Below are 26,444 nucleotides of genomic sequence, written 5' to 3' on the forward strand. Positions count from 1 at the left end.
TGGAAGGGATGGCCTTACTGAACTTGCTGCTGCGACAGCGTGAGCGGTGGGAACGTTAGAGCTGGTGGGCAACACACCCCTCGAGGATTACCCACCCATCTTCCTCCCTGCTGCTCTCAGGCAAGGAGAAAGCTGGCTTCTGCAAGGAAGGGGCTCCAGGGACACTCCTGTCAGGGTGAAGGTGCAACTGAGCTGCCGTAAGCCAAACAAAAAAGCTGAAATTAATTAATAGATGTCTGCAAATTCTTAATGGCTAGAATAATGAGCAAGAATTTTTCATAAAACAAGGAACGCTGGTTTCAAGCGTCAGCTTTCACACCTCGATCCAAACAAAAACTGGTTTTAAACAAAAGCTACTGCACTGAAAAGTCAGACAATGTTTGCTTTTATTATAAATTAACTGGAGCGCAGCGCCTTGCAAAAACAACCTTGCCACCCAAAAGCAGAGCTGACTTCTGATACTACAGGAATACCGGTTATTTACAGCACTAGCATAGGATGCGCTTGGGGAAAACAGATTTGCCCTCCGGACGGAGCAGTCCCTTCACCACATTCGCAGGGGTGATCAGTTCAAAGGACAACTCCAGCATCACCGCCTCTTCCCATCACCCAGAATTCTACCAAAATTAGTATCGACAATAGAAAAGTATAATGCTTTGTAATAAATTAACATATACACCCGCTCGGGCTGCATCTTACAACAAGATAAACGCTCTGTCATGTTTACAACCAAACGTTCCCTCCTAGCTCGGAAACCAGAAAGATGTCACCCTGACCAGGTCCACCGGGCTCATCGGACACGTGGACTGGAAGGTCAGTCAGTCTTTTCACCACGCTGGGGTCCCCGAAGTACACGGCTTGGGGAGGACTACCCTTGGCTGTCGCTCCCTGCTGCGCACAGAGGTGAAAGGAGGCCACTGAGGTAGCATCCCTGTGCCAGCCCACTAGGATAAACTCTAGCGTGGAAGTGCCCATGAAAGAGGTGCCTGCTGTCTCCTAAATCAATGGTTTTGTCTGCTTTGCTTCAGCTGATTTATTCCTGAGAAACTCCTAACGATAGTTTAAAAAACCCAGAAACTATCTTGACAGCAAAAAAAGGTGGGTTTTTTTTTTTGTTTTGTTTTGTTTTTTTTTTAAAAAGAAGTATTTCACCTCTAAAACTCAAGCTGCAAAAATCAGAACCAGAGGCCAAAACAAGAGCAACTACTCTGCTTAACAGCAACAATTTCTCTGAAATGAGTAAATGCCAGTGAAAGGAAACACCTGTCCCTGCTAAGTAAGTGCAAAGGTGCTGAAAAAAAAATGAAGTCACTAGGCTCTCTCCACCCTGCTGAAACAAGCTATAAAAGGAGCATCACATCTCTAAATCCAATAAAACGCAACTCTTCTTCCTAACTGTGTTCTGTTAATGCTGAACATGGGCTTTCTGAAAGCTTTCCACCTGGTTTAGTTTCACAAGAAAGAACAGAGGCATAGCTGCAGTAAAAACCCTCTTACCCTGGGATACAAGAAGACCAAGGCAAAAGCATGGTTCAATCAAAGAGCAATTCAAGTGCCAAGCACTATCCTGCAGACCCTGCCTTTTCCCAGCGTTCCCGATTCACGATGACACAGGCCTGCGCAGAAAGGGTAACGCTAGAACGCTCTTTCCCTCGCAGAAGATGCGAAGTGGCTGTTGCTCACCTCCTGCTACTGTTCTCAGTCTGCTCCAGGCGTTCACCTCCCCCCAGAGTTGCATCGAAGTAGCTCTAAGCAATACAACTCAGGTGCAAAATACCGCACGCCCAGAGAGAGACCTCTCCTCTCCAAATGGTACTTATGCAACAACCTTATGAAGAAAACTCAACCAAATAACAGAACTTGTAAAACAAAAGAAATCACAAATATAATCTCACGTCTAAAGGAGGATGACAGTGAATGGTGTAAAAAAACGACAGAGCTGCCACCAGGTATGCAATACATTCCACAGCACCGACAGTTTGTTTCCTGGAACCGCATGTAAATAGCGGAGCACTTACAAACCCATGAATGTCAAAACGCATCAGCTTGAGTGATTCCAAAACGCCTTTTAGCGAGATGACTGGCAAGAGCGTACTCAGCGATCTGGGCTTCCAGTGAATATTACTAACACAACACACGCCAGGTTACAGAATCTATTGCTTAAATTGCTCTTGGAGGAAAAAAAAATGCCAAGTGATATGTAAATTTTCGCCACTCACGTCTCACAGGTGAATGGGCTTTTATAAAGTCAAGTCTCTTTTTGCACTATTTTTTTTAAATCAGTTTATGAGCAGCTGTACTCTTGTGGCTTGATGCAACTCTTTAAGGCTCCATGCTGACAAAATTATTTGAGGAACAATAAAAACTTCACCACAGGAGGATTGCTCTGGGATGTCAAGGTTTAAATGTGTGGTTCAGGCCCAGGACTTGCACAGATGGTTCAACAAACCGAGCGTCCCATATTTCTACCTTTTGTCTCTTGTTTTGGCCCTGAGCTGTTTGTTACTCCTGCGTGTCTGGCACAAGTTCAGAATCTTCCTTGTTCCTCAGGAGGAACAAGGTGTTTCACTCTTCACAGAGGCTGACGAACCGATCTTCCTACTTCCATGCTAAGTGGCTGTGCATTTTTTTCTGTTTCTAGTAACTCATCGAAGATATCCCTGGAACAGAGGGAAAGACCAATAGTGAAACTTACGTAATCCACAAACTCAAGCATCATGGATCCTGGCAGAGAAAGGTGTCTTATCTGGCATCTCTAAGCAAGGCTCCTTGAATCCCACAGTTTTTGGGTTTTTGGGGTTTTGTGTTTTTTTTTTTGGGTTTTTTTTTTTTTTTTCCATTTATTACAATTAATAAGGTCAGTGGTAAGTCTCAGAGAACAGTAGCAATAGTGAAAATAACTCCCGGCTGGTAAGAGGATCAGAAGCAACACAGGATGCAGTCTGTAGATGAAGTAATATCCTTTATTATTTATTAGAGCAACCAGTAAAGACAGAAGAAGGGGACAAACTGAAGCACAAAACCCCTTCTTCAGTTTTGGGTGCCTGAAAAGGTATCACTTCTACCTACAAACCTCATCTTGCCCATGTCCCGAGATGACCATGGCTGCAACAACACAACTGCTGTGAGCAGGGATAAGGGCATTTACAAATATCACAGCACTTAAGGAAAAAAACCAAGCTCCATTATGATTCCTGGTGCAATGAATGCATAGCTGAGACAGTGAATTCCCTTCTTAAAAGATGACAATGCATCTTGTTAAAACCCTATGTATTAGTGACATACAATTCCATGCCTCTGAACTCAGAGCACTTCAATTTTGTCATTCTTCCATATAATTCTGACCGTGATTTCTTCTGACAAATACATGGAGATACTTTTCATCCCAGCAAAGAAGACTAGAGGAAGAAGAGAAGCCTACTTCCTCACAAAAAGCCAGTAATTACTAGCACCAAAATTCCCCAAGACACCTACTTGTGCATATAGAAGAAGATGTAGCCGCTTCGGTCTCTGTCACACTGAACGGTGGCCTCTAGGGTTCTAGACACTTCCAGGTCATTGTAGGTGAACCAGGACTGCTTCTTGATATCATAGACATCACTGATATAATGACCTTAAAAACAGAGAATGCACCCTTCTTTCCATGCTGCAGTTCAAGCAGTAAGCTGGTTAGCTAGATAACCTCATCCAGCAACGTGTGTCAGACTTAAATGCTAAAAGACCCTTAAGATCCTGGTCCCTCCATCCTTCCTGGTCAATGAGCTGGTAACAAGCACAAGCAGCAATTCCACAGACCCCACAAGCAGTACTTTGTCCACATGCCGCAGTTAGGCAGCTCAACCTGCTCCCCTGCCAGCAATGATGAAAGGCTTGCTTTGCTTCCTGAATTCTTCTCTGTAAATAATCCTGCTACAGTAATTCTGTATCACAGATTTTTAAGCTAGATAAGAGATGAGGAAGAAAATACGGTATCTTTTACCTGAAGACGATGTGCTTCCAATATGGCTGACGATGCTGATGAGGCGATAGGAGTGAGGAAGCTCTCCTGTCTGAAAATAAAGTCCAATTAAAGCTTTTAGGCATTCACTTTTGTCCCACATAGCTTATGGACAAGCTGATTTATATACCTGAGATATGGGCTTTGGCTACTGTATTCAAAGATGCAACCCAATCAAAGAATACGGAAACAGGCCAAACAAGGAGTCCTACCAGAATTGGGAAAAAGCCTCCCATCTTAATCTTTCAGCAAGCCAACGAACGTGCAAAGGAGCCACTCTGACCTCAGAACAGATGCTGACATGAGCTCTACGCTGCAAAGTTTTCTAAACAACCATTTCCTGAGCGACTTCCACTGATGTCAGAATTAATCCACCAAATAAACATAGAAAAGCAAAAAGGGAACACCACACTTCTGAAATATCAAAGAAATACCCTTGATAATGGTATACAGATTTAACAGTTAATACCAGATATGTAGCCCAGATTCTCTCGTCCGGCACCTGTAATGTCAACAGACAACGCCCTGTTTGCATGCAGGAAACATACTCTGTCTGTTCACTGACAATAAAACTAAACGATGGTAATTGGCTTTTGACAATTTATTTTTAAATCTCTCTGACCAGGAAATGCCATTGATACGATTCACTGACAATACTCCTAAAATGCAACTCCTGGTTAAGGGTAAGGAAATTGGTAAAGAATTTTAAGAAAATAAAACTTTTCAAGGAAACTCCAATTATTTAACCTTTTCCACTCTACACAGTATTCCTTCCACTGAGGCAGGCAAGCAACTTTCACAACACCGCTGTGTGGAGTCTGAGAGTGCTAGCAGCTGGCAGCACAGCCTAGTTTACAGTTACATTTCACCTAATGGGAATAAGATCTTGCCACAACTTCTCAGTTCTGGTGGCGCAGGATCTAGAAGTCCATGGCATTGCAACTAAACTACCACGCTGGCTGAAGTCCTCCGTAAGCAAAAATTTCAGGCCTGTTGCTTTACATGCACTGGAACATTTCTGTTATAAAATTACTGCTTCCTTTTCACCATTATCCACGTCTTAGAGAAACTCAGAAGGTCTCTGCAGCTGTTTTGTTTTGTTTTTTTTAAATTAAAATAACACAATAGGACAGACTCTTAAGGATAGATGTTTTCTGTCTTTTCACTTTTGAACATAAAAGCCCTTCTTTCTAAGACTAAACAAGTACATCTGCTCTGTAAAACTACCTCCAACACTAAACTGATGGTAAAGAGGGGGTATATTTCTCAGTTAGATTTTGAAATCATGGATCACACCTCAGCATTTCTTTTCAGCTCTTCTGCTTCAGCTTCTGAATATTCCATGTCAAGAACATCCTCATTCCCGGAGTCTTCATCAGAACCAACGCTGTCCAGGAGAGAGCTGTTAAACTCTAGACAGGATGGAAACAACAGTACTGCATGAGAAGCCATGGCACACACAGGAATTCACAACAGGTTGAGGTATACCTACCCACATAAACAAGCACAATAAAATGCTAACATTTCAAGCTTCCTTTCCAAGGAAAGCAGGAGGTACTGGAATTTCCAAATAAAAACCTCTCTCTCCCTTCCTCAGCTTGTCAAAGCAATAATTAAGAAAACTATCTTGGACTACAGAATTAACTTCAGCATCATCTCGCTCATACTTTCACAAAAGGGCACAAAATGACAGCTGGGTGATATAAGAGCGGTCGAACACCCAATTCACTCCACAGCACTGGTGGGTCTGCAGCCAGAACCAACTTTAAAAGAAGTACAGCCAGTCTGGTCACTGAACTGTAAGTTTCTGCAACAAGAAGCTATGAATTACAGCTTTAACTATAAGTTGCATTAACAAAGTGCATTTTTCAATTAAAACTGGCATCAAAACGCTACTGCTGGCAGCAGGCATCTTTTCATTGTTTTCAATGGTAAGAAGGGCTGCTCACCGCAGGAACTTCCAGTTTGCTTGGCTGAGCAAAATGCAGGCAGCTTTCTGTAAAGAGCCGGAAGGCACCACTGCTCCCTGTACACGCTGTTCCAAACTTCCTGGGATTCTGCAGCTACCCGACTAATTTAAGATTTTGTACAGTACTCATTAGGAGTAGCAGCTATGCTTTCACCAGCTAAATTAAAGCCATGAAGTCTTGGGTGGATGAGAAGTTGAGATTAACAGGACACTGCTCAGGATTTTTTTTTTCTTAAAGACACTATCATGCCAGTTATGATGGAGATGTTTTGCCAAAGAGATTCTCGCACTGCTTGCCCTATTAAACCATCAGACACTGGATTAGTATAATCTTCTTGGGAAGTTTACAGATGAATCCCTTTAACTGAGGATATTTTACTGCTGGTTTCCACACTTATTCAGGCTGTTGTAAGCTAGACTACAGCCAAGAAATGCAGCCACTTAGGTAGGTCGCTGCATGAAGCACTTGCCACAGGTATTGCTAAATGCCACTTCACCAACGGTCCTCGGATGACTAGCGGTTCTTTGATTGCAGCACCACTGGGAACCTTTCTAAGACCAATACTACCAGATATATGCTCAAGATTATTAGCACTTCCTTGAACAACTGCTGGTCGATGCCTTACAAATGACACGGTAGCAAGCTGAGAAGCACAGGGCAACGCTCATGTTTAAGTCAAGCGACTGCAAATCAGAAGGAGGAAGGATTTCTAGTGCTGAACTCTTCCTAGCCACCAATCAAAACACCTGAGAGGGACTGGGCGCTCAGTCTGCCAGAGCTCATCAAGGGACAGGACTCTGGCTGAGGGACATTTAAGCAGTATTCAACTTACTTCTTTTCAGAAGCAGACTCAGGTCCATCCAGTAATACCTGAGGGCCTTTAAAGGTGTCTGAGCAACGAGTATCTTAACACAATACTTCATTACCCCTCCCTCTTCCTCTTTGGAGCCAGAATTTTCTCTCAGTTATGCTTTGCTCTGCCAGATTGTATGAAATCACTCACATGCCAGGCTCACACAAATGCTAAACAGTGCCTGAGGCTCACCAACACTGTGGATTTGGAAAAGACAGATAGTGTATTTTGGGTTTCTTTTTTCACCCCCAACAGCTATACCTTGCAGTGAGGTCTGTCTCCCTCCCATCCTGTATCAGATAGAGCACTCCTGGGCAAGGCCAGTGCATTCATTAATTAGCACAAAAACATCAATCAAGTAAGAAATAATCCTTATGTTCTGACTAGAGCTATTAGCATGCTGGCTTTTACTGGGAATGCAAAATTTCAAGGTCTGTTTTGCTCTCTCTGTATCAATATTATATTAAATTATAATATACATTTAATATATACATTACAGCTCTCTCTATATATTATCTATATCTAATTAAAAACTCAAAAGAATGAAATAAGTTGGTTTTCACATTAAGTTTTTCCTGGCACTTGCTTTCAGAACCAAAGGCAAGAAAAGCTGACCTGAGCAAAGCCAAACATAACAAAGCACACACCAAAAGAGCATGAAATCCCAGCCGTCTTACAGACACTCAGGAGCTGCACTCATACATACAGATCTGTTTTCCCTCAAAAGCAACATCCTGGAAGAAGTTAAATAAATTTCACCTTGTAGACTTAATTCCGTGGCTCGTTTAAGGTCATCATCCTCTTTTTGTTCTCGTGCCTCCTGATGGGAACAGAACAAAACTTAGCTCATTGAGACACTTCACTGTTTAAAATTCTTGTGGTGCTCTTTTTCCATTGAAACTGTTCTGCTCTGGTTTCTACAACAAACCTGACATTGTAAATTAAAGGTTCTGTGTGAAGGAATGTTTGCAACCAGCGAGAGTCCAATGTTCCCGTGCAACAGAACCTGGGACAAACCTTCATTAAGGCTCGTCAAAGCTCCTGAAGTTTGGTATGCAGCAGAGCAAGTCTCTAGTAACACCGAACGCTTTCTCTGGATCATTATTTGAAAAGCATCTGAATGAATTTGTAACCCTTTGCTAAGGAAAGCTGTCACTTAACACACAAAGCTCCTCACACTTCAGCAAAATTTAGACTTCTTCTGCCCAAAGCCAGCTGAGGACAGAGTCATTAAATCCTGACAGATTTTATTATTGTTAAACCATTTGAAAGTAGAGCCAGTGGTTCTATGTAACAGGTGTAATTCACAAAGGCAGGATGCAAAAAAAGACACCACTAAACAACTAGGTATTAAAAATACTACCATGAACAAGTAGCAAAGAAACTCAAGTAACTCAAGAAACCCTTCTAATCTTTGGATAATATCATGCCCCTGTTCCTCCCACCACTCTTGCAAGCTCAGAGCTACAGCAAGCCAGTCAATAATATTTAATGAGCTGGCTTCTTAATTCAGGTTTGAATGCTTTCCGTGCACCTGAACGCAGAACCCTAACTACGTATTTCAAATCAAGGTAACCACAACTACCACATTTCCATGCCTGAATCATTAGAATAGCAGATTTTCGCTCAGAACTGCAGCAGAACAACACTCAAAGGGCAGTTTTACATTATTAGCATGAGGCCTTTTATCTCACTATTTCTAAAGCATTTGGGAATCTTTGTTAAACTACTCGGCATCGCTGAATCAAAGCTACATCTGGCATGGAACATACCAACAGCACCTCATAATGAGTAATGGGAGAGAAAAATCCAAGAGCCATGGAAACATCAGATCTCATAAGGAAAACCATGACAGCTTTAGTATTAATAGAGAGCAGACAAGGGCACCTATTTAAAGAAAGACCTGGCTAAGTACTTGCTTCACTCTCAGCCGCTTGGTTAAACTTGTGGAAATCAGTTACAGGTCTTGAAATTCAAATGGAATACAGATGGTTAGCACACAACCTGAGATCCCAATTCTTTCCAAGTCTAATTTAAAGGACTTGTTTTAGACTAAATTATTTGGGATCCTTTTTCCAATTTACTAACAGGGAAGGATCACATAAATGCTCAGTTCCTATATTCTTCGCTAAGCATCCCTTACTTGCTAGTACCAGAAACAAGGCACTGTGATAGACAAATCTTTAACCTGACCTGGCACGGCCATTCTTAGACTTTGCTTTGAAACTTGCCTCTTCCACTTTGAGTCTTGACATAACACGCTGCAAGAAGCAACTGCCAGGGAAGCTAAAGGTGGGCTTGGTTCTTGGTGACAGATAGTAAGAGTTTAGTTCAGATTATCATCGTTTTTATATAATGTTACAAGCCAGCATATAAATGTGCACAGAAAGCTTTGAGAAATCTGCGGGTCTGTGATGTGATACATGGTTTCCAAGGCACAGACAAAACGTGTGCAGATGTATCCAGTGCCGTCACTCTACTGACACGAGCTAGAAGAAACCCAAACCTTTTTTCCTCTGGTTGTCTCAAAAAAGCAGCAAAATCCCTTTGCAGTTATCACCTGAACACAAGCTTTTCTTTCAGCTGTCAGGTTTCCAGTGTTGGGTAACTCAAGGAAGCAAACTTTATTTCTTACTTGCTCTTGAAGGCTTTGAGCCAGCGCCTGCTGAAGTTCTTGTTCTTCCCTCTCTCTCTCCATATCGTACTGTTGCAGCCAGTCAACCTCCCCCTGGGAGCCTTCCGGAGTTTTATTTTCCTTATTCTCATCAAAATCTTTAGTTATCTCGGTGAAATTGGCAGGACCTGAGGAATTGGAAAGTACAGTTATGCCTTCCTGGGTCTTCTGTTTGTTACCAGTTAAGTCCTCTTTAAATCACCACAATCCTTGCAGCACAGTGACATCTATTGACTGGGAGAGCTCACCAGCCATAAAAAAACCACACAAGAGTCAAATGCAAGAAGCTCCAAAGTGCAGTTTTACACTTATTTTGTGTAAGATGAACCATTTGATTAATCGCTGAACCTGTTCTCTTCTTAGCCTTTTACGTTTACTCACAAACAGCAGCTTTAACTGAAGTAAGATGTCACACACCACTAGGTTTCTGCAGCCATGAAGCTGACACTTGAATTTCTCTAGAAGGAGCCATGGATTATAAAAATTTGCACTGCATAGTACACCTCAGAGTACTACGGACGAAGCCACAATTAAAAGCCAAATCATATGTAAGACTGAGGGAAGCACAAGTCTCAAGCACTGTTTCAATCTGTCAACTTTTTGCTTCATGTAAGAGCCTCAATCTTGTGAACACTATACAGCTTTAAAAGTACAAGAAGATTATAACTTTTCAGTTCACCTTTAAAGTGAACACTATGGCAGAAGTATTTTATAAAACTTCTGGAATGAACATTCATTCAACCATTGCATACATCTCCTGCAGTTGCAGGACACTTTGATTCTCCCATTTGCTTGCAGCTGAGGAAGAGTCAGGACCTGCTCCAACAGCTATCATGCAGCAACATGTGAAACTTTATAGTTTTGCCCTATGCAGACTTCAACATCTGCTCATTAGTTATTAGCAAGGATTATATAAGGCAGTCTCAGTGTCTGTGACCTCTTAAACACAAGACCACCAGAACTATAATCCATCAGTCTAATCCTCTTAAGATGAAAAACAAACCAGAATTTATTACATGACCTTTGAAAACTTCCAACGTAAGAAGAAATACTCGACTCACACAAGTTATTTGAGGATCACGTAGCAGAAAAGACATCTTCTGTCATATTTAAACTAGCCTTTTTTGAAAGCATCGCAAAATATTCAGTGTTTAAAAAAAAATTATTACTATCAGTCACAAGAAATGGACCAAGTTAAATCCATTGTGTTTAGAATCATCTTGTCTAACACAGCAAAGCATCCTTTGCAATTAAGTTTCCTTTAAACAGAACATAGGATTGTAAACTCATGGCATGTTACATTCAGCTGCCATAACTGGTAACTCAACATACACACCTATCTCATCTGAATGCCAAACCGTATGCTTTAAGTAGTGCTTGTGTTTTTTGGTCATACACAATCAAATACAGAAAGCTGAATGCAATGTTGAGTGTTTAACTTCATTCTGAATAAGAAAATTTTTTATTAAACACATACTTTTTGCTTAAGTGTCACAATAGAGCCTTCAAATAACTACATTATACTTTCCAAAGAAAACCTGGATTGAGAGAGAGATTTATGTGGCCACACTCTCACAACTCTCTTTCACACAACCATAAACAACATTAGTGAATTCAAAGGAAGGCACAAACAAGGCTGACCACACACTTAGTTTTCTTATACACTGCCTTCCAACACAAAAGCTATCAAGAGTTGTCCATTGAAACAAGTCTGATTTTTGGTAACAGAATGGGTTTTGTTGTTAATATTTAACTTCCTGGCCTTTAGAGGAGAAGGAGAGCATATTGTTGGCCTATTTTTCCAGGCTAGTGGAATTAAAAATCGGACTGAAAGCATGTAGCACACAACAAATGCTTAACACTTATGTTTCCTTCAGCCAACTAAAGGAAGACACTCAATTTCCCCACCCTGAGACCAAACAGGCTCCTTCTTGTACTTAACTGTGTTTCTGGGTCAGAGGCCATAATTCACGTGCCAAGTCTCTTATGCTCAAGGGTCTACTCTGACATAAAAAAGTAGTAGAAAAAATTACAGAGATATAGCTAAATTCATTGGTAACTAGTGACAAAATTACTACATTTATGAAAGCATTCCTGTCTTGGGCACCCCAGACATCACTCTTGCACACCAACAATGGGAACACTGCTACTGTGCTGCCCAGGCTGCAACAGCTATAGAAATGAAAATACTTTCTGATTATGGAAGATTAAGTTGCAGACACTGCCAAATCTTAGTAAATTGAATTGTCTGGTACGGGAATCAGTGGAAGCATGTGTTAATCATGAGAGAAAAAAATGGAAATTACCTCTGAAGATAGCCTTACCTTTGTCAGAGAGGTGACAGACATACAAGAAAATACGTTTTCACAGTTCAATAAATTAAATGCTTTATGCACAGAGAAACTGTAAGAAAACACTGAAGAAGTCAGGCAGTTTCAGCAGTGTGCACTTGCATCCAGATTCTGCCACCATACATTAATAACCTGCTGCTATCAGTAACCCACTTTAGCTCCCTATAGTACAATTAAGACGGTTACTTTGCCTTACCTGAGTCTAATGCTGCTTTGGGTTTCTCCATCTCCATAGATTCCAGGTTTTCTGGCAATTCCTGAATTTCATCATCTCCAAAACCAGTGTCTGGGCTGCTTGTGGGCTTATCTTCATCATGGCTCAGAGACAGAGAAGCTTCCCTTTTGCTAATCTCTAAGACAGCTGCTAGCAGCTCATCTTCGCTCATCCCATCAAAACCAGCATTACCCAGCTCAGGTTTATCACCCTCCATTTTACTTCTTTTTGAACCCTAGAGATGAATGGATTTATGATTAAGTGCTTGAATAAACAGGTATATAACATCAGCTTTACATTTCTGTGCAGATTTTTTTTTTTTTTTAATTATTTTATTAACCCCAGGGAGTGGGAGCTTGGCTCTGTCAACATTAAACAGATAGTTATATGAGACTCAGCGAAGAGACAACCTTTGTAGCTACATTCAGTCCAAGGAATAATATTTAAATATAAACTATAACCAGTTTTTACAGGCCCTGTGGATTTACATACACAAGATAATTCTTCCCTTCTCCTTCCTTTCCCTCAACACATGTGTTCCACCTTTAGGTTCTGATGAATCCTCAAGCCTCTGGCAAGTCAGTGCTGAGGCACAAATAGTGAAATTGCAAGTTTGTTAACAAAGGCTGAAGCAGCAACATGAGAGTAATTGAACTTGAACACAGGGATGGAAGAATAGCAACTGAAATCAGGCTGGTATGAAGAGCAATTAAAATTAGGTTTGGTGCTGTAGACTTGCCATATGAAATCTTGGGGGGGGGGGGCAGGACCCTGCAAACCAAGTAAGAAAACAGTTAGTCAGGGAAAGGGGGGAATTATTCTTTCCTAAGGAGAACAGAATAACTTTAAATTGGAAGAAAGGAAAAATACTTCAGTCTTAATCTGAATTTTTCCTTTTTTAGTTATTTTCCTAAAACTGACGCTCATCAACTCCTACACCGTACCGATTTGCAACTAATGTAGTAAGTTCTATCATTTTGATATTAACTGTTAATCAGGAGGTTAACCTCCATGTATACATATTTACACAATTACACTACTTACCATATGCTTAGATTCTTTTTCCCTACATTATGTTAAAAGTGGGGAAAAATAGTTTCTATCAGAAGGTACTTATCCAGGTCTTATTCCAAACTGCATTTGGATGGATCTCAGGACACCATTAAAATGAACAAAAATACATTTTTATTGTTGCTTTTTACTTAAATACAACAAGTTTTTGATGAGCAAGACTAGTTTTAGATAGCAAATATTTTGTATTAAACCTGGCTTATCAAACAAGATTAGCAAATGAATTAGCCAACTAAATCGCTTGTTCTATACATCATGCCCTCCAAGAATTAGAACTGACAAATTTAAACCTCCCTCCTCACATCCATTCATGCACTGAATAAGGAAAGCAGAGTACCTGCTTTTTAAGCTTTCTGATTTCTCTCTCTGCACCTGTAGGCTACTAACATCAAAACTGGTTTAGCTCTTCAGCAAACCCTAGTTCCAGGCACTTTGCCAACAACTACCACTCATTCAGTGGCTGTACTTTAAAGACTTGGCAGCATCCGTGCATTATTTGAATACAACTGTTCTATTAGAAACTATTTGCATAGACTGTAAGTAGCTTAGGCTCTAAGACAGGCTGCTTTAAATAAGTGTTTTTTAAAAGTACTTCAAATACTACTTCATCTGCAGAAGCAGAAATCACAGAAATTGCAGTTCTGCCCACTTTAGCTGGGTAACTGCTATTTGCCCCTACAACCCAATGTCGTATACACCCAGTGTTCCAGCTGTTCTCCTACATGTCAGGACTGTTTTGCAAGCAGTGCCCCGCAGGGGATATGCTGGCCATACAAAGTGATTGCCAAGCCCCTCATGTAACCCCATCCACAGCTGTTATGAGAAAGCATACGGAGGGAAATGGTGCAGCGGCAGCAATGCTACTCTTCCAAGGACCAGGACCAGGTCCTCCCAGGACCAGAGGATCTGGTTAACGATAACTGATGGCTGGTCAGGCCTGTGGTTGAGGAGTGGCCAATGTGCATGGCCACAAAGAATGAAGTCACTTATGTGGAATCATCATCGCCGCTGTCTCTTTCCCACAAGAGGCTGGAAAGCCTATAATTAATTTGCTATTCAAATTAATAGGCTTTATTCCCACAATTTCTGCACTCACAGGGCTTGTGCGATAGAGACTACCTACACTTCCTCACAAACAAAACTTGAGGAAGAATCATTTAGGACAGTTTGGAATACTTTTTCTATATAAGAGGGACTTCAAAGACAAGCTAGTTTCCTTCCTCCACCCACAGCTATAGATGTGCCATGCAGGACAGCAGTTGCCTACACTGTTCCTGAGACCTTCAGCAAAAGGTTTTCTGCTTTCTCCCAAAGCAATCCATTCCATCCCCACACACCCTGAGCATCGGGAAGTTTTCCCTAATATTTAATCTAAAAAATACCGTCTGCAATTTAGTCTATTAATTCTTATTCTATCCACCGAGGGCGTGGAAAACAGCCCAAGTGTTTCTATTCATTTCTTTCCCTTCCTTGAAGACACGAGCCCTGCCTTGGTTTCTCCTTAAACTAAAGACCCAAGTTTCACTTGCCTGCTCTTTCCCCCAAAATCTTCATTTCTAGACCTCCCATCATTCATGTTCCTCTCCTCTAACCCCTCTCTAATTAATCTATAACTCTTTTCAGTCCAGAGCTCAAAGTTGGATACGGAACTCCAGCTAAAGCTCAAAAAGGGTTACTTCACACAACCTGCAGGCTATGCCTGTCTACACACTTCTGTTTTCAACCAGCCTGACCTTGTGACCGACTGTCACCTTTCACTTCCTTTCTGAAGGCCCACTGCTTTCCCAGCTCTTGCCATCCTGCATTTACAGTCGATGAGTCCTGCTAAGATTAGCACCTTTAGCCTGTTCCTACTGAACAAACCCTCCTATTTTTATGCAATTTCTCAGATTTGTCAAGATCATTCTTAACTGTAGTTCTGAGCTTTATCATGCTGGCAGCCCTTCCCAGCTCTGGGTCTTCTGCTTTATGCCTGTCCTTTAATGTCATAATCAAGACCACAAGTCTCCGCTTGATTAAAATAACCCCATAAACATTGTCAAAAACTTTAGACAAGCAGAGATGCAGGACCCTTGTCCTAAGCACTAGGCCTCCAACACTCTTAATAGAAGAAAGTGGTACTGCAAGATAATCCTCTAAGCTTCTTGTTTTCCCTTCTGGGTCATCATTCCTTCCCACACATCTCATCTACCTGCTAATACACTGCCCTGACAGAGGCAAAAATTATCTTGGCAACATTAATACTAGTCACAATGAAGAGCTCAAAGGCAATTTGAAGTTAACTGGGCCTTTACATCAATGAACTTGATCTCTACACACTTCTACGTGTCCACCTCAGAAGACTGACAGCTTCAGTTTCTAAAAGCATTTAAAAAGCCACACTTGAAAGGGGACACAGATTGGATGTGCAACAAGTTCTCTCAATTGATAATTTTGCTTAGCGCAAATCGCATGGGATCTAATTTAATCAAGGGCTTTACTGCACAATTTTGTTATTGACAACCCATTATATTTCAGCCTGGTAACATTATTAAAGTTACCCAAAAGACTGACAAAACTGCTAAGCAGCTGGTATACATAACCTGAAAACTCAAGTGCAGTTGCAGCGCAATTACCTCTGTTCCTAGTGGGAACCCAAGACAACTGTCCAGAGAGGTCAATTAGCAAAGCACTCCCTTCCAACACTGCAGTGCTAATTAGGAGAAAAAATTTCTCACATCAATTTTTACTCACAGTCTGTGCTAAGAAAATCACAGGCCAGACATAAGCACATATAGGATCTCTATATATGAAAGTTTGTGTGGTTTTTTCCCTTACCTTTTCTGGCTCTTCTTGCAGTTGTTGCTGATCTCTACTCTGTACGTTACACAACCTTTGGCTATGGGCAACAGAGCGTTTCAATGGCTCATCATCACTGTCAGAATCTACATAGGGTGCTGCAGAGCTCTTTGACTTGAAAGTGTATTTTCTGTAAATGAAAAACATGGCTATAAAACTTTGTAGCATTGTACAAATCTCTTTCAAAGTAACCATCAAAGAAGTGTTACACCCAACTTTCACACTGCGGGGCAGTACAATTTGGGGAACAAACTGCAACGATTGACAACAACAATTTATTAACATAGCAGGCAGGGTTTTCAGAAAAGGTGTATTTTACTAGGTTAACTGACATACCTACTTCAAGCCTGCAACAGCAACTTACAATGTTAAAAGTTACTAAGTGTGCGGCTCTTGCTTCTAAGGCCAAGAATCCTGCACTTTATTACCTAGCAATCCCAGACAATACTCATTTGAGTCGAGTCCACAGCAACATGCAGAACTCAGCACAAACCATTTGACTTCTGAAGTTTACTAAGCTAGACACAGGACTTCCCACAACATTACCAGGATATAAAAAACACAAATCTGCACAAGTTTTTCAGTTTTCCTGTTTGCTTTTTCATTAAAATAAATTCTTGCTTGTTGAGAACAGAAAAGAGAGTCTGGGGAAGTTGTGATTTCTACTCAATTAGGAAATCTGGTCTTTAAGTATTCCACAATGCAAAACTATCCAGTGTGATATCACATTTTTCACTATATCAGAACCTGGCCTTTCAAAATGGCCTATAATAACAATGCCCTCTCATCTTTCCAAATAAACTTAAGGAACTAATCGCCTATTCCCAAAACACACACTGGGGCTCCACAGAGCCAGAATAGAGAAAAGAGCTAGACTGCAGAATTAGAAACCATTTTGCTTCTTATATATGTGACTTGCAACTACAAATGCAAGCTAGTTTAAGATATCTGGCACTGACAGATCATCTGTACAAACTAAATCCACTCCTTATTCTGATGCTCAGCCTTCTGTCTGGAAAAAAAAAAAAAACCAAACCATCTCATCTTTGCTTACTTACAAGTCCCCAAAGGTTCTCAAAAGAAATGCTAAGGTGATCACGTCAACTAGGCAAATTGTACCACTGATATTAATTTCAGCTAGCATGTAACATCAATAAAACTCAGATATGAAAAAAGACAGTAGCTGAAATAATTTGCTACAATAGAAAAAAATAGAAAGAAAAGAAAACAGAAAAAGTGGAAAGATTGAAGAAGAGGAATTAGAAAATTTTAAAATGCCTTAAAAATTATTCTGTGAAACCCCAGGCCATGGGCATTTCAGAGCTATAACTCACCTACAAGGTGTGGAAGTGCTTATAGTACAGGAATTCACCATTTGGGAGGCTTTCAATGGACGGGAACTATTAAAAAAGCAAAGTATTTATTGCAGCAGTTACAGTCTTCAAAAAATAAGTGTTTACTTGTCTGCTATGCATGCAAATCCATGACCAAAGAAAGAAGTAGAATACCATTATGTACTTGCTAATTGCTTAGATTTAGAGTAATAACTCCATCATGCTATAAATATACAACAGTTGTTCAAAACCATATATAATCCTTTAAACTTGATTCACTTCTTAGTGATGCACCCTTAGGGACAAGCTCACAAATTAAAGGCTTTGGGCTCCCATGTCAAGACAACTCATTCCTTTATTTTTTATTCCCACCAACACTTGAGTTCCTGCTCCCAAACCACAGTCTCCTGCTGCTGTCTGGATCAGCCGGTTTTCTGGCATGTCCCACATCTCCGTTTCTCCTCCCTTACCTAGATTCTTATAAACAAACTTCCTGCTCCATTTAATCCTTTCACAGGCTCCTCAAAGTCCATCACTATCACTGCACATCTATCCACCAGATGGCTGCCAATGCAGAAATCTTTTCTGATCTTCCCCCTCAAACCAGGGCTGCTTCTCTCCAGCCTAGTTACCCTTCCACTCTCTGGTCAACCAGAATGGTTTCAATGACTAAAAAAGCCATTGGAAAGCTATTTCAAACATATTTTCTAGTATTTCTACTCTGGTTAGCTTAAGCTGTTTGTTGTGTTTAAGATTTCTATTGTTAAAGCAAACTCTTGGGAAACATCTATGTAAATCTCAAACGCCACTGAACGTTCAAGCACAGGAACACATGCCACACTGCTGAACATACACACAGTCCTAACTCACTACCGCTACCATGGTAATGTCACTAGGCAGGGACCACAAGAGACCTGAGGGTTTCTTGTTCCTTATTCTACCACAGACTTCCTATGTGACAACTGGCACATTTAATCTGTATGTCTCAGGACAAGCAGCTGTACAGAAATAACTGTCACAGGGAAAAGGAGAGAGTATTTTCAGCATGTGAATGAAGTGCTCAGATACTACAGTGGCACAGGAAAGGCAATGAAAAATGAATGACGGCACAGGAGGTGCAAGTGGAAATTAGCAGGAAAAGGTGGGATGTCATGTCTCCTAAGCACAGTTAAGTGTGCTGTGAAGGGAAAGGTAATCCAGATTATTTTGGACCCAGAGGCATGAATTTTAGAAATGACTAACAGAAGCTCTCTTAAAAAGGATAGAAAGTTATTTTCAAGGGCAGCAAAGAATATTATCTTACCAAATATTCCCTAGATAATGCCCCTCCAACTCTTTCTGCTGCTTCTATCATGCTCCCTTTCCGTACATGTTCTCATGATGGCATCATTACAAACTAGCAGTGCACATCTGAAGCTGCATAATTTTAATGTTTCCTTGCCCAGACATCTTCTGGAGGACATGTGACAACTGCCTACCTTGTGGCATATGTGCCTAACATGGCATGGATCAATCACAAGTTGTACACTTACACTGCAGAATGGACGCTCCATCCCAGTGTCAGCGGCAGCCTAGTGCTTTCCGTACAGTGTGAAAGCAGGGTTAAGTATCTTGGAATCACCACCTGCTGCCCGACTTTATGATTGAGAGACAATGCTACATTGAAGCTGTATCGTTTCAGATGAAGAATCAGGACCCTGAGAGATATGAGAGAAGGACAAATGTTAATCTCAAGACAGAAGTCAGAGAAAACCTATTCAAAATCCAAGTAGCCCTGTTTACAAAATGCATTCACCTGACTCTAAAACAGATTATTACTTTGGGGTGGTAGGGAAACACTATCCATCTCTTATCTGGCAAGAGACACGTAATTACTCTCCTGTCCATCACTCAAGAGCCTTCCTGCTTTGATCTGCATCACCTTGCTCTTCAGTCAAGCAGAAGCAAGCAGCTCTTACCAAACTCATTATTTCTACTATGCAGCGAGAGGTAGGAAAACAAATAGAAATATTATCATTATAGGCCAGAATGCTAGTATATTACTCCCAGATATTCAAGACTGTGATGGAGGGATCACACAGCTGCCCAGAACTGAGGAGGAACTGTGCCCAGTGCAAGACGTGTACTTGGTTTATCTGTCACAACACTTTCTCTTTAAAAGAGAGCTTTTGATCACAACAGTATAAAGAGCCTGAAAAGGCCTCCTTACACTGAATCTTCTCCCTTATGCTGCATGTTGTACTGTCTGTTTAGATCATGCAGCTGTATCATTACTTATGTTGTGCTAATATCCAAAAACTTTGACAAGGGTTTTGCAGTGCTAGCATAAATACACTATTTAAGCAAAACGCAAGCTAACTACCAAGTTACCGGGTTCAGTATGAGTATACCTGGGACAAAGACACAGGCCAGATAAAGTCATCCAACAGACTTAGCTTTACATCCCATAAGAAAATGATCCCTACCTCCAAGCACTTCCACTCTAAATAATGAGCTAAACCCAACCACGAGGTCAGAAACTATTGAGCATGCCATTAACCCTCAAAGTGTCAGGCTTACTGAGAGAGAAAACAGGTATCAGCATGGGAAGAATTAATTGATCGAAGTAAAACCCTCTATATACCTTCTGGCACTAATGCCTCCAACTCAGTCCTGCCCATCAGGTCAGCTAAGCACAGAATATTAAACTTCCAGAATATATTTACTCTTTCCACTTCCCTCACATCCCAGAAACCCCAGGAAAAGGGGAAGGGGAAAAGTCAGCCCTTCCTGTGTAGTGACAAGGAGGAAGAAAGAAGTGTTGCAGAGGGTGCCCAAGAGAGCTTCTTTAGAGGAAAACTGAAGAACAGCACGAAGACTACTGTCTGCACGTGCATCTTTCTCACATGCTGACCACCGTACATGCTGTCCTACCCATTTTCCCAGCTTTACTTTTCGAGGGACTTTTACTTGCACTCTTGTAACATGTGCTTCCAGGAAAGAGAGGAAGAGATGTCAGCATTTACCTGGGAAGCCTGTTGAACTTGTGTGTGACAACAGCAGACTTTCCATTGCACTTCTCACAGGAATACTCGATCTCCTCCGCCTGTTTAAGAGAACAGAAAAATGACTAGTGGAACAAAAGGCGCATCAAACAGATCTCAACAGAAAGCACATTGCTTTTGGCTGTCAAGCTCTTCAAAACAGCAGTTACGCTTAAAATTATAATCACCTTCAACATGACCTAACAAGAGGGCACCTGGTAAGAGGACAGGTAGCAGAGCTTACAATTTGACAACATATCCACTAATACAGGTGGAATTCTTCCTGCAAGTCTATTGCAGACCAGTGAATTAGCCACAGTTGAGACAAATTAGCTTCCAAAGAGAGGGGACAATCTTGCAAGGTTTACAGTTTTCTCTCCCATACACAGTGTTTTTTTCTAGTAAGCTTTGGTGAAGGATAATTTGCCATTAAATTTTCTCTCTCTTGTTCAAAACCTCAACTTTGTTCCTGAAAAGCTATCCTCATCTAAACTTGTTAAGGATGTGCTGCACCAGACTAGAGTTTTGGACAGTCAGCAAAAGAGGAAGCATCACTGTGCTGAAATTACATGACTTAGCCATCAAACATTTCTACAGCCCTTTTCTTTAAGTGAGGCCAAATGACACCACTAAAATTTTAAGAATTTTTTAAAATCATAAGACCTCCCCCAGCTTTTGGAAGAATAAGCACGTCGATTATTCTATCTGTTGAAAACACTATCTAGATGTAAGGCTCATTTTCAGCTCTACTTACCGGATGAGAATCCACATATCACAACTATTTTTTTAATTATTATATCTGCATGACCTTTTTCCTCCATGCTAATTTAGGCCAGTACATACGCTGTTGAAGCATCCTAGCCCAGGAGAGGAAGCAGCAATTCCTGAGTGATTATCCCAATCTGACAGCCTCCCTTCTCTCCTTTGTATTTGCTAATGCCTCAACTCTTCCACCACAAAATGGGGAAGTTTACCTATTTCACAGGAGTAGTGTAAGGATCAGTTAATTTCTGCACAGCATTTTACAATAAAAACTCCTGTATACTGTTAATGTACAAACCTCAAAGTTCAGAGTTAATTATTTCACATGCTTGCAATCACTGTCATAGAAACTAATTATCAGCTATGAAATCAGAAGTTCTATACGGCACATAACCTACACACACTCAATGGTGATTAAAAAAACCCCAGAACTATTTACCCGAAAAAAGAGGTCAAGGGAATCCTGGATCGATCGGGAAGGAAGCAATTTCTTTCTTCGAGGAAGGTCAATGGAGAGGTCATTAAACTGTTCTCGTTTAGTGACTGTTTCACCACACCTAAAAATGAAACACGCTTATGTAAGTCTGATGAAAAATATACCCCAAATTAATGACAACTTAAATTTTTTTAGGCTATAGTAACTTCCCAGTAAACATAAGCCTCTTGATCAATCTATTTTTACTCATCAAAATGAAACTGTTTGATGCTTAAAACAAAGTTGAATTTTGGGATTTCGCTTTGATGCTTTAGAAGTTGAAAGAAACATTTGTGTAAGGGTGAGAACAAAAAACCACAGACTGCTTTGGAGAGGCAAGTGATCAGGTATACAGGAAATCAAAGTGACTGCTATGTAGCTGAACACGTCTCCTTCATTCAGTATTCTTAGGAGAAAATGAGTGAGCCCAGCCCAGAAGAAGGGAAAGCCTAGAAATAATTTCAAACTGTTTTTAGAAACAAAATAGTAGAGTCCACCTAAAAAAAAAAAACAAACCAAACCCTCTCTATTTTCTTATGCTGGTTTCGGGGGGGGGGAAAATACCCTACAGTCATTTGTCTTCAATAATTATTACCTGCATGCAATTTACTTTTAATTATTTTAGGGAACTAATGCAGTACACACAAAGTAATGTTCCCAAATATCTGTGTTCATGAAAACTCTGTGGAATGCAAGCATCCCATATGGGAATCTGCCGCACAGGTCATACACAATGAATGCCCAGACACAGTGGTTTACATCTTTTCCTGCAATAACCTAGAAAGACAGAAGAAAATGCCATTCCCTGGAAGCCCTTAGAAGGAACAAATTAAAAACATGGCTTCCTTTTTTTTTTTTTTAAGAAGAAAGATTACTTGGCTGAAATGCTCTTTTCTCTCTGTTCTCATACAACCAGCACACAAAAAGCAAAGCACAGAGGCTTTCCACTGGATATGTAATGAAGAACTAGATGGTATGAGACTGTTTAAAGAAGGCCTGTAGCAGCAGACAGCATGGTGTGAGGTTTACAGCATTTCTAGACCACAGAATATTTTCTAAATATCTAGCTCTGGAAAAAACATAGTTCTTAGTTCTAGTTATAGCCTGCAGATGAAGTCACGTAAAATGGAAACACTTCCCAGTCTTTTCAGGTAAGTATGAGAGAAGCTCTCAAGCATACTTACATTTTGCAAATGATAGAATGTTGAACCTCAAACTCTAAGTTACTGATAACCGGACACGTATAAACTTTGGTGGCTGAGAAGTCATCAGAAGCCCGTCCAGGTGAGTTATCCTCATTAGGGACTGGCTCACTCTTCCAAGTTTTGTTTAACTTTTCCATGTCTTCCTTCAGCTGATCCAGACACTGGCTCAAGAACTCATGTGCATCCTAGAAACAGGGTAAACTCAAAGTGATTTTGTACAACTTCATTCAGTATCTTTCCCTCAAACACACACAGACTGGGGAAATTATGTTTTAGTTCATTGCATTCAGCAATACTAAGGCAGTTCCGCTCTACAAAGAGCAGGCAATTGTCGTTATTCAATCAAAAGCCCAAGTCACTGTCAAAAAGAGTTGAAGCTTGACAGGAATTCAATGCAGTCCAAACACTGAACAAATTACACATAATTGTTTGTAGACAATATGGTACTTACATTCTGCATGTACCCAGAAAATCTCTCTGCAGTAGCTGAAATGGCACTTTTCACCTTCTTGAGCAGCTCTTTCTTAACCTCAGGGCTGCAGACATCCTTTTTAGCAAGCAGATGGGCAAAACGTCTGCAGAAATCAATGCAATGAAACACTGATTGGCTTTCCAGGACTTCAGAGAAACAAAATAAAACTCACGATACCTCATTTTAAGTCTCTAAAAGCTCTTCTCCTCTGCTAAGTGGTTTAGGGGTTCTGTATGAAAATATCTCATAAATAATTAACCTTTTCCATTTCAAGTATTTTGAAATCTCATTTGAGGCCATCACTGCAACAGGACCCAAATGAACAAAAAATTCCACAGTGTTTTAGGGTAAAGAGCCTTATAAACTTCTATAAACTTATTTCTGCTATATATCTTTTACAATGAGAAAAAAAACCCAAACCCCACAATGCTTTCTGAAAACATTTGTACTGATAAGAGAGATGAAATCACACAGCACCAAAATAAGCAACACAAAAACATTAAATTCAACTTGCATAGTCAGACTAGTTTCTATTTATTTATTTATTTTCTTTATTTCCACTCAGTTTCAAGCCTTACTTCTTTTGGCAATAAAACATGACAAAGTAGAAAAAAGCTGTAACAAAAAGAGCCCTGAGGAGTTCTTTGGTTCAGGCTACATAGTGTTACCGGTAACTTTGTTAAAAAACTGTTGAAATTGACTTTACCTGTGCTTCTCAGTTACTGTGACTTAGTTATCTTTTACAACTACTTTACAATTTCACAGGAAATATACACCCAATATATTCCAAGCACAACAGTTCTGGTCATAGTACGTATGTGGGAAGGTGATGGGAAGATGTCATGTTCCATGACACACACACACCCACCCCCACCCCCCCCCCCAAAAAAAAAAAAAAAAAAAAAAGGAGAGAAAGACAGAAGAGGACCTGTGCAATCCCCTCCCACCCCAAACCAACAACTAATACTCAGTTACCCAAAGAACCAAAGAACCCAAAGATCAGTTTACTGCAGCTCAACAAGTTTCTGGTGTTCTGCTGAGCTACAGCAACAGTGTGTGCTCTCCTAACCCTCTAGAGCTGCTCAGCGAAGCATGCTAAGAAACATGCCTTTTTCACCACAAAGCAGTTGATAGGCAATTGCTTTTCACCCAGAGAAACATTCATCGTGTCAGATCAAGTGGCCATACACAAACCAAGACAAGCCAAAGTAGATGCTACTGAGTATCAACTCTGACTTGTACTTAGGCACAGGATCACACACTGCCCTCCATCAGAGGTACTATGGCACAACCTCTACCCGCACAGTTTACCATTAGGTATGCAGGGCACAAGCTTCAGAAGTCTTTCTACAAAAATTAGGGAAAAGACATTTCAAGAGGCACATGGAACAACCTCTGATCCTGAGTAACATAGGAAGAGTTCAAGAAGACACAGCAAAACCAGAAATGACCCCAAAAGATATAAAACACTATGAAATGAAAACAGACATGGTTCTGATAATCCTGAATCTTGTTTAGTGAGAGAAAAGAAACGAGGTACACAAGAGCATATATAATAAAAATTCCACAGTACATAGAGCAAGCAGCAGTTTGTCTTTCTGATAGACATACAATGGAATCTGAATGGCATAGGAGTTCAAAATTTCAAAGAGAAAAGAGAGGTTTACGTATTACAGAAACCTTTGGAGTTTCTTAGAATCGTTTAGGTTGGAAAAGACCTTTAAGATCATCCAGTCTTGACATGAGGTTTGACTGAACTGAGAGTTCAGCTGAATTTAGAAGATTAAGTATGCAGAACTCGAACACTCTCCACAGCTACTAGACAAAGGGTATTTTCCAAAAAGCCATAAGCCCTCACATATCAGGTGAGGTTAGTGACCAGCTTAAACACTAGCTGGTAACACAGATGCTATTCTGCATCTATTTATTTTGCAGTTTCTTGCATTTTCTTCTGAAGCATTTCACTCTGCCATTTAGAAACACAGTAAAGATTTAAAAGACTGCCTGTAACTCAGCATTGCAATTTTTAAGAGCCTACTTCCTATTTCTAAGGTAAAACTCCAAAATACAGAGAGGTCTAGGTTTTATTTTATTATCCGCACATGCAAATTACCCTCTACAAAGGTGCTTCACTATTACAAAACTAGTTTCTCAGTAATGAAAGAGAAAATATCTTTCCCAGAAAGTGAATTTTACCTGATAAGTGCATTGAGTGGAATTTTTTTCCATGGGATACCCTGCTTGAGCAAATCATTAGCAAAAGACTGAATTGAAAATAAGGACTGTAGAATGGCATTCATATAGCAGGTGTTTCCCAAGTTTGAAAATCTGAAAAAAAGAAGATTGAACATGATATATATGTCAATGTGTAAACATGCCAGTGTTAAACACAGCACTAATACGTAGGACATTCACCCCAGCCACTCCCCACAGAGTTTCTTATTGGAGCTGTCCTCCTGCCCTGCAGACTAAACTAAAAACTCACGGGAGACTGCATTTATCAGGAAAGTATCCATGAGCTTCTACAATCAAAATTTTAAAAAATGCGTGTATACACACAAGAGAGAGAAATTAATCATGAAAGTGTATGAAATGAATATGAATTGCCTGAAATTACTATATCTCTAAAATTCTCAGGAACTGAATTTACGAATACGTATTTTCCAAACTAGGAAAAGTGTTCTCTGTCTCACTGTTCATTAATTTCACGATTTTTTTTCATTAAATAATTATACTAAGAATGTGCATGTTCTGATGATCAAAGTGTGCATGCTAGATAAAGAAAACTAAATTTACCCTTGTAATTGTTGTTGAGGATAGGTGGAAAGGGGCACTCGGGGTTTGTTCCACCCTGTGTAATCTTGATTAGATCTCATTTTTTTAACAGAAAGAGGGGCAGGCTGAGAAAGAAATCCCAGGCTTCTTTTGGCTGAAGGGGTCTGGCTGGATACACTAGACCTAAAAACATAAGAGGATAAGAAGTGTAAGATTTCTAATGCTCTTCCTTAAATGGCTATAGTTCATGACACTGGAATTGTATCACTATAGAAGACAAAGCCTGGTAAAGCCACACAAGATAACTGGCACGTATCATAACGCAAAAGCAGTGTGAGAGAGAGAGCTTCTTTCCAGAGCACTTAAATAACTTTGGTCAAATTTCCCTACATCCACAGATGCGCAGGCAGCGTAACCAAGTCTTTTGTCT

At 40.4% G+C, this 26,444-nt stretch overlaps 1 protein-coding gene across 1 annotated transcript in view; it reads right to left on the minus strand.

Moving 5' to 3' along the window:
- Positions 1–2,151: 2,151 nt before the first annotated feature.
- USP37 (ubiquitin specific peptidase 37) overlaps positions 2,152–26,444 on the minus strand; it is a 35,055-nt gene continuing 10,762 nt past the window's right edge. The window contains exons 8-23 of the mRNA XM_009485292.2: positions 26,036–26,197; positions 25,436–25,567; positions 23,219–23,342; positions 22,747–22,952; positions 21,527–21,644; positions 20,308–20,387; positions 18,835–18,999; positions 17,303–17,368; positions 15,948–16,098; positions 12,042–12,294; positions 9,456–9,622; positions 7,580–7,640; positions 5,294–5,409; positions 3,980–4,049; positions 3,475–3,613; positions 2,152–2,660 (exon numbers count right to left, since the gene is read on the minus strand). Coding sequence (XP_009483567.1) covers positions 2,573–2,660; positions 3,475–3,613; positions 3,980–4,049; positions 5,294–5,409; positions 7,580–7,640; positions 9,456–9,622; positions 12,042–12,294; positions 15,948–16,098; positions 17,303–17,368; positions 18,835–18,999; positions 20,308–20,387; positions 21,527–21,644; positions 22,747–22,952; positions 23,219–23,342; positions 25,436–25,567; positions 26,036–26,197 — 2,098 coding nt within the window. The 3' untranslated portion in view covers positions 2,152–2,572. The remainder of the gene's footprint in view (positions 2,661–3,474; positions 3,614–3,979; positions 4,050–5,293; positions 5,410–7,579; positions 7,641–9,455; positions 9,623–12,041; positions 12,295–15,947; positions 16,099–17,302; positions 17,369–18,834; positions 19,000–20,307; positions 20,388–21,526; positions 21,645–22,746; positions 22,953–23,218; positions 23,343–25,435; positions 25,568–26,035; positions 26,198–26,444) is intronic.

This window comes from Pelecanus crispus, chromosome 5 (assembly GCF_030463565.1).
Source record: "Pelecanus crispus isolate bPelCri1 chromosome 5, bPelCri1.pri, whole genome shotgun sequence".
NCBI classification, from domain to species: Eukaryota; Metazoa; Chordata; class Aves; order Pelecaniformes; family Pelecanidae; genus Pelecanus; species Pelecanus crispus.